This window comes from Myotis brandtii, unplaced genomic scaffold (genome assembly GCF_000412655.1).
Source record: "Myotis brandtii unplaced genomic scaffold, ASM41265v1 scaffold199, whole genome shotgun sequence".
Lineage (NCBI taxonomy): Eukaryota > Metazoa > Chordata > Mammalia > Chiroptera > Vespertilionidae > Myotis > Myotis brandtii.
The window spans coordinates 3105571-3115010 of NW_005357414.1; the positions used below are offsets into that span (position 1 = coordinate 3105571).

General features: G+C 36.6%; 1 protein-coding gene across 2 annotated transcripts in view; it reads right to left on the reverse strand.

The window, feature by feature from the left end:
* COL4A5 (collagen, type IV, alpha 5) overlaps positions 1–9440 on the reverse strand; it is a 329573-nt gene that overhangs the window by 145570 nt on the left and 174563 nt on the right. For both annotated transcript variants that reach the window (XM_005865212.2, XM_005865213.2), the window contains exons 4-6: positions 5958–6002; positions 1087–1131; positions 267–329 (exon numbers count right to left, since the gene is read on the reverse strand). In XM_005865212.2, coding sequence (XP_005865274.1) covers positions 267–329; positions 1087–1131; positions 5958–6002 — 153 coding nt within the window. The remainder of the gene's footprint in view (positions 1–266; positions 330–1086; positions 1132–5957; positions 6003–9440) is intronic.

Genomic DNA, 9440 nt, shown 5'->3' on the forward strand with positions numbered 1-9440 from the left:
TAACTTTTATCTTACTTTACACTAAAGTCGGAAAAGGTTTTCGTAATAATCTTCAATTCAATGCAATATCCCAGCTACTTACACAAACTGAAAGCATTACTGATGTTTCAAATTATTGAAAATGTTAACTCAGAACACACAGCTATGTATGTCCCAGACATGAAGCTATATTATATCTCTTCTTCAACATTCTTAATATTGATTTATTTAGATTTTTAAATCTATTATTATCAATCATATTGCCTAAACTTTAGTTGAGATCTCACCTTGGTTCCATTGCATCCAGGGACACCTTGAGGTCCTGGGGCCCCATCATGGCCTGGCATTCCCTATGAAAAGTGATATATAGGTTTCAGGTATACAATCCTATAATACATCATCTGTATATGGTATTGTGCGTTCATCATCCAAAATCCAGTCTCCTTCTATTACCATTTATCCCTCCTTTACCCTCTTCTACCTCCCCCCCACCTTCTTTCTTTCTGGTAGTCACCAAATCACCATACTGTCATCAGTGTTTATGACATTTTTATATTGTTGTTTTTTTATTAATCCCTTCACCTATTTCACCCAGTTCCCCAATGCCTTCCCTTATGACAGCTGTCAGTATGTTCTCTATATCTATGAATCTGTTTCTATTTTTTAAATTTTATTTATTGGATTCCACACATAAGTAAAATCATGTGGTATGTGTCTTTCTCTGACTTGGCAAGAACTTGGAGAAAAGGGAACGCTCATACACTGTTGGTGGGAACGCAGATTGGTGCAGCCACTGTGGAAAATAGTATAGAGTTTCCTCAAGAAATTAAAAATGGAACTGCCTTATGACCCAATGACCCCACTTCTGGAAATATATCCAAAGAAAGCCAAAACATCAATCAGGAAAAAATACATGCACCCCTATGTTCACTGTAGTGCTATTTACAATAGCCAAGATTTGGAAGTAGCCCACGTGCCCATCAGTAGATGAATAGATACAAAAATGCTGTGGTACATTTACACAATGGAATGTTATTCAGCCATAAAAAAAAGAAATCTTATAATTCTTTTTAAGGGATTTAAAAATAAGATCCAAATCCTACTTACCGGAAGACCTGGTGTACCTGGAAATCCAGGAAGTCCAGGAGGACCCTATAAGAAGAAATAAAATCCTTGAAACAAATAACAATTAGTAAAAATGAGATAATATCATACCTAAGGGAATTGTGAAAATTACATTTAGAAATGCAATGGATAAACTGTGTCTCACTGATTATTGCCACTCGCTGTTCTTTTACACATCATTAAAAAAAACAAAACTCCTATACATGTTAAAAGTCTCTATAGAAAACTACAGAAGGAACTCCTATTAGAAGGAACATTGTCTTCATTGTACTTAGTAAGAGGCAGCAAATTAATGGATGAAATGTCTTTTCTAGCTCTAGCTGGATTTGCTCAGTGGATGGAGCATCAGCCCAAGGACTGAAGGGTCTGGGTTCAATTCTGGTCAAGGGCATGTACCTCAGTTGCAGGCTCAATCCCCAGCTTCTGTCAGAGCACACGCAGGAGGCAACCAATTGTTGTGTCTCTGTCACATAGATGTTTCTCCCTCTCTGTCTCTCCCTCTACCTTCCACTCTCTCTAAAAATCAATAGAAAAATATCCTTGGGTGAGGATTAACAACAACAAAAAAAGAAGAAGAAGAAGAAAATGTCTTTTATAAAAGATAAAGTGGTTCTCCAAGGTTTGTGATGAATACTGAATTCAGCAGGATGGGTAAGTGGCAAATATATCTGCACCAGAGATCATCAATGTGATCGCCCCAAAAATTCTTCAATCAATTTCCCTGTCAAGATTATAAAAAAATACAAATTTGACAATATTCTCTGCAAGTGAGGGTATGGGAAAAAGGTATTCTCATACACCCCTAATGGGATCCAAATGCCATGGGGAGAAATTTGGAAGTATCTAGCAAAATTATTCAAGTATTTGCCCTTTGAAGCAACACATTTTTAAGGGTTTACTCCAAAGTTATACTAGAAATTATGAAACAAAATATGAAATTCAAGTTTATTCAATGAAGCATTATTATAGCTTAACTTTAGAAATGAATATGTAACCATAATTATAGCTAAAGATTGGAAACAATAAGAACATGCCTAAAGAAATTGTGGTAAATTTACACAATGTAAAACCATGCAGTTGTTAAAAAGAATGAGGAAGATTTCTGTACAGTGGTCTCCAAGATATAATATTAAGTAAAAGAAGCAAAGTGTAAATAGTATATATAATATGCTACCATTGTATAAGAAGGGTAGTGATACTAAACAATGAAAAGATGTACAAAAATAATAAAAATGATTATATCTAGAAAGAAGGAAGGAACAGAATGGGGGGGCGTGACAAGGATAGATGAGGAACATCCCTAACTATGCCTTACCTTATAGAACAATGTAAATGTTTAAAATATTAAAAGATTAAAAAAATGAGGTAAAAGGAAATCATTAAAAATTGCAAACAAACTGGAACCAATGAACTTAATGTATATCAAGTTGCTGGCATAACAATATAAAGAAAATAATGACTTCAAGTGCTTTAAAAACATGATATTTTGACTAATTCCTCTGTGAAATTAGCCAATTCAAAGGGGGAAAATAAAAGAAAAATAATGGCATTTAAGAATTCTACTCTCACCATTAAAATTGAAATTGTTATTTTGTTAACTTGTAAATTATTATTTGAAACTAAATAGGAACATAGGTGTATTGTAGGGTAAAATGTTATTTAGAATCAAAATTTTCACCTTAAGGAGAGAGAGCTGGCAGGGAGAGAATAATTATACAAAAATCTTTTTATTTTAAATTTCCATTGGAATAATATGAATGCAGGATATTTTTCTCTTAAAAATGTCTATTTTCTACTTCTGTCCACTGAAAATACATCAAAACAATGACAAATCCAATAGCAATGAAAACCCCTACCATTCAGACTGGGATATCTAAAACACATTTTTCACTAAAAAGAATCTGGAATCAGAGACATGGGCAATTATAGATCTGGAGAGAAAATGTACAAAATAAGCCTGAAGGGTCTTGTATCAGAAAGCAAGGAAGTTATCAAAGATCAATAGAGTTTTGTCAAAAGGGAACAGGACAAAGCCCTAACCGGTTTGGCTCAGTGGATAGAGCATCGGCCTGTGGATTCAAGGGTCCCAGGTTCGATTCCAGTCAAGGGCATGTACCTTGGTTGCGGGCACATCCCCAGTGGGGAGTGTGCAGGAGGCAGCTGATCGATGTTTCTCTCTCATTGATGTTTCTAACTCTCTATCCCTCTCCCTTCCTCTCTGTAAAAAACATGCATATTAGCATAACCAATGGACACGGACACTGGGGCGGTGGGGGCTTGCCCTTGGGGGTGGGAGTGGACATAGGGGGGTTAATGGGGGAAAAAGGAGACATATGAAATACTTTAAACAATAAAAAAATAAATCTATACTAATAAAAGGGTAATATGCTAATTAGACTGGGCATCTTCCAGACATCCATCCAGATGTCCTTCCGGACAAAGCTACAGTGGTGGGGGCCGAGGCAGAGGCGGTTAGGGGCGATCAGGCTGGCAGGGGAGAGCAGTTAGGGGAGACCAGGTCAGCAGGGGAGGGCAGTTAGGGGCTACCAGGCTGGCAGGGAGGGAAGTTAGGGGTGACCAGGCCAGCAAGGAGGGCAGTTAGGGGCAACCAGGCTGGCAGGGAAGGGCAGATAAGGGTGACAAAGGAAAACAGGCAGAGGCAGTTAGGGGTGATCAGGCCAGCAGGCAGAGGTGGTGAGGGGTGATCATGCAGGCAGTGGAGCAGTTAGGGGTGATCAGACCAGGAGGGGAGAAGTTAAGAGCAATCAGGCTGGCAGGCAGATGTGGTTAGGGGTGATCAGGCAGGCAGGGGAGCAGTTAGGGGCATCAGGAAGGCAGGCAGAGTGGTTAGGGGCAATCAGGCAGGCAGGCAGGTGAGTGGTTAGGAGCCAGTGGCCCTGGATTGGAGAGGGTGAAGGCCGGCCTGAGGGACCCCCTGCCCCCGTGCATGAATTTCATGCACCAGGCCTCTAGTATATATTTAAAAAAGAATAATGAGCACAATTGTTTGAAACTAATAAAGTCCATGTGTTTATAAGGATAATACATTAAAAAAAACTTCCTTCATCATCACTTGAAGTTGCTGGTATAGCAACTCATTACCCTATTAGAATTCCAGCTGATAAAGTAGAATTCTAGTTAATAAATGAAGGATTAATAGAATTTTTAGAATCATCACTTTGCAATGCTGAACAAAAGAAAAAAATGGATCTAGACAATGATCATGGATGGATGCTAAACCACTAAGTGAAAGTTGATGTGGACATTTTTGTTAGCAGAATCAGGTTCATAATCCTGAGACCACTGATTAAATCTAGCATAAAAGAGGGGTTAGATAGATATTTGGGCCATAAGAAGTAATTGAATAGTAAGTACATAGCATGACCTATAAAGTGTTATTTTTTTTCACTAGTCACAAAACTTTATTGAAGTGATCAATATATATAATTCTTCTGAGAAATGTTTTAAACCACACACTTGATGGTTACAAACACATCAAGATCTTTCTTATTGGTACATGTTTCTATTTCCTTTATTTTTTGCAGTATAATTTACATACAGTAAAATTCACAAATCTCAAGTGTACAGCTCTTTCTGTATCCCCAGAAAGTTCTCTAGTGCCTCTTCCAAGGCAACCTCCAATTTGCAGAAAATAAGGGGGGAAAGAGAAACAATTTAAATGACATCATGAATAAACAATCAGCTACTTTCAGAATATGGAACACAGTGCAATACAAATCACCCAGTTTCTCCAATGATGTGATAAATAAGCTTAAGAAATACACCAACCAAATGCAATATATGTAATTTGCTCCGATTCTGGTTAGAACAAATCCCATATAATAAAAGCTTAGGTGGCATCACACCCTCACGCAATGTCATCACAAGATGGCCGCCATAACATGGCTGCCCTCACATTTTCACAAGATGGCCACCACAATATGGCTGCCAGAGATGGCCACCACAAGAAGGTCAACACAAGATGGCTGGCAGGGCAGGGCAGTTGTGGGCGATCAGGCTGGCAGGGGAGGGCATTTGCGGGCAGTCAGGCCATCAGGGGAGCAGTGAGGGAGTGATCATGTAGGTAGGCAGGTGAACGGTTAGGAGCCAGCAGTTCGGGATTGTGAGAGGGATGTCTGACTGCCGGTTTAGGCCCGATCCCTGTGGGGGCGATTGGGCCTAAACAGGCAGTCAGACAATCCCTCAAGGGGTCCCAGATTGGAGAGAGTGCAGGCCAGGCTGTGGGACCCCCCCCCCCCCGTGCACGAATTTTGTGCACCAGGCCTCTAGTACATTATAAAAAGACATCTGTGAGACAATTGAAGAAATCTGAATATGGAATGAGTTTTTAAGTATATTGAAGTAATGTTGTATTATTAAAAAAAATAGTTACTCTTTAATGCAGTGATTAAAACCATTGATTCTCATGTATACTCTTCAAGACACATAAAATTATAATATGTGTATATGATAACACTGGGAGGGTACACAGTCTGAGGGCCCAGAGGACTGAGATGATCACAATGATTGGGAATTTCTGGTTTAAACCACTTATATGATATATATTTTAAGTGAATTGGCAATTTGTTAGAATGAATCACTTTGTAATTTTTAACCATAAGCTACTTTAAAATCTTCTTACATTAGTGTGTATAGACATCTGTATATGTAAATATAACTATCAAAATACTAAGGGCTAATTGTAGACATATACCAACTCTTTTAACTTTTTAAAGACTGAATATTTTTGCATTTCAACGTGAGTCTTTTCTTCTGTTGTCTCATAACACTTCATTTGCTTTTTCTCTGTTTTTACCAACAACACATTTGACATATAAGCACATATCACTTACTCTGATCCCTTTTGGTCCTGGTAGCCCTGGATTTCCATCATCACCCTGAAAAATACAACATACTTAGTTTTTCCCTTTCAAATAGCCCTCAAATAACCAATTTTTTAATATAAAATTAGATAATTAAATTTTTGTGAACCTTAGTGAATATTACTGAGAAATTTACATACCCAAGGAAAAAGTATTTATTATTTAAGTGGAAAGTACTGAGGTAAGTTATTATATGATAAAAATAAGAAAGGCCTTTATTTACGGATAAGGAAACTACTAACTTATAGAAGAAACTTTATACCTGTAAAGCGAATTATAAATCATTCAAAAAAACAAAAACGAAATATTGGTGTAGATATTTCCCAAATCATTTAGGCTTAAGCAAAATAAGTGCTGAAAATATAGGCAGTGTCTATATTATGTTAATCTGATTGCCATGCTTATAATAAGTATTGTCATCTCTTAGTCCAAATATGTACTATTCTTCAGTTTGCTGTTTTAAACCTCTGCTTTGTTTTATAGGCACTTTCTACTGGCAGAGCTTAAGAAGGAATAAGAAAGAACCATAGACTTTCCTTCCTAGCTTTGGCTATAGACTCCATGCAAAAGAGGCTGCCCACATGTATTAATTTACCCATTTCTAGTTAAAATTGCATTGCTTAAAATATAAAGTCTTGTCTACGTTTTTAAAATTATTTCCTTCAAAAATTAAATAAAGAAAACCTTATTCTGCTACAAAGGCAGGAATTTCAGGGGAATATATAGCTAGTAGGTCGCTGCCTGTGGCTTTAGGTAGCTTTTATTAAATTGGGACATGTTATTTTACAAAAGTAATTTCTAAACTACTCAACCCTAGAGGTTCCATTGGAGGTTCCTCCATCACTATGACACAGCCCTCCTTCAATTAGTGCAGCTCTGTTTTTATCTGTTTTATGTGGGGCTTCTGTGAAAAGTTTCATTTTGAGAAAAGGTTACCTCGAATATTTGTTTCCTATGCTGCTGTTACAAATTACTATAAACATTGCAGCTAAAACAGCACAACCTTACATTTCTGGAAGTCAGAAGTATGACAGGTGTTCCAGTGGCAGAGCTGCGTTACTTTCTGAAGTCTTTAGGGGAAGAATCCATTTCCTATCTTTTTTTCCAACTTCTGCAGAGGTGGGGAATGTCCAGCCTAAGGGCCACATAGGGCCCACGAAATAATTTGGTCTGGCTCTGCCAAAGCATTAGTGATGAGTTAATTAAATGTTTGATGAAATTATAACAGGCTATGCCCTAACCGGTTTGGCTCAGTGGGTAGAGCATCGGCCTGCGGACTCAAGGGTCCCAGGTTCGATTCCGGTCAAGGGCATGTACCTTGGTTGCGGGCACATACACAGTAGGGAGTGTGCAGGACGCAACTGATTGATGTTTCTCTCTCATCGATGTTTCTAACTCTCTATCCCTCTCCCTTCCTCTCTGTAAAAAAATCAATAAAATAAATTAAAAAAAATTATAACAGGTTAATTTTTAAGTTGATCACTTTGTATGGCCCTCAAATGATGTTATATATATATATATATATATCCAAATGGCCCTTGGCAGAAAAAAAGGTTCCCCACACCTGTTCTACAGCCACCAGCATTCCTCAGCTCATGGCCTTCTTAAATCTTCAAAGCTAGTAATGGCTGAATGATTCTTTATAACTTGAGTCATTCTGACACTGCTTCTTCTGCCTTCTTCTTCTACATTTAAAGGACCCTTATGATTACACTAGGCAGCGGTTCTCAACCTGTGGGTCGCGACCCCTGAAAATATATCCTGCATATCAGATATTTACATTACGATTCATAACAGTAGCAAAATTGCAGTTATGGAGTAGCAACAAAAATGATTTTATGGTTGGGGGTCACCACAACATGAGGAACTGTATTAAAGGGTCGCGGCATTAGGAAGGTTGAGAACCACTGCCTAAGGCAACACAGACAATCTAGAATAATCTCCCTTGTTTAAGACCAGCTGATTACCAACTTTAATTCCATCTGCAAACTTAATTTCAGTTGTTCTGAGGATTACGTCATGGACATCTTCAGGGGGTGGGTATTATTCTGCCTACCATACCTTGCTTTTACAAAAGCTTAATATTCCACTCTTTCCACAATAGATGTACTTCTAATGAGAAGGAATAAAACTTAATTCTATTTTTAAACAACTAGAAGACCATTTGCACAATTAATATTTTGTGTTTTCCCACTATAGGTGGAAATAAAACATCTCACATCAATGTTTCTCTCTCCCTCTCTCTATAAAAATCAATTTTTAAAAATCTTAAAAAAGAATAAATCATATAATATGATTGTCTAACCATTATGCTGTATACCTGAAACCAATACAAATAATATTAAAAGTAAATTGTAATTGAAAAATAAAAAGAATTAACCATATTACTTCTTGTAGAGAAATTTGACAATATTCATAAAAATATATAAATATGTGTACCATCTGATTCAGCAATACCACTTCAAATAATCTTACTGATATAATACATTATTGGGGAAAATAAAACTATTAACATTGTATATCTTACTGGGTGAAAGAGGTGAAAAGTTTAAGAAGTACAAATTGACAGTTACAAAATAGTCATGGGGGTGTAAAGCACAGCATAAGGAATATAGTCGATAATGTTGTAATAACTATGTATGGTGCCAGGCAGGTACTGGAAATATCAGGGGATCACTGTGTAAAGTATATGATTGTCTAACCACTATGCTGTACACCTGAAACCAATACAAAATAATATTGAAAGTAAACTATAATTGAAAAATCAAAAAATGTGTATCTTAGTAACACTGTTTTTAAAAACAAAAATTTGAAAACTACTTAAATTATCATAAATAGGGATGGCTTAATTATGGTTTATACACACAATGAAATAAAAAGCAGTTATAAACATAATGAGGTTTTGTGTATACTGATATCAGATATCTACAAGTATACTAAGTGAAAAACAAAGGTAAAATAATGTATTAAATAAAAGTAATTAAAAGTGTATCTGTGTAATATCTGCAAGGAAATAACATAAATGGGTATCTAGTAGGGATATGGAGAACTCAGTGGCTAATGGATACAGGTGGAAAGAAGATTTTTTTCCAAAGTTTACCTTCTTATGTTAATTTACTTTGAATAAAGTGAATGTATATCTACCAAAAATTAATTAAAATTTATTTATTTTTCAAAAGAAAAAATAGTGTTTTATTAACTACCACACTGTTATAATATACTTTCAACATACAATAAGGTAGCCTTTAAATTTGAAATGGTCTTAAGAATAAAAAATGAATAGAATTCCAATTGTTTTAAAATAGGTGAACTGCTGCAGTTATCTACACTAATAAAAGAGAAACATGGTAATTAGCATACGACCGCTACCCTTCCCATTGGCTAATCAGCATATCCTTATGCAAATTAACTGCCAGCCAAGATGGCGGCCGGCAGCCATGCACTGAAGCACGA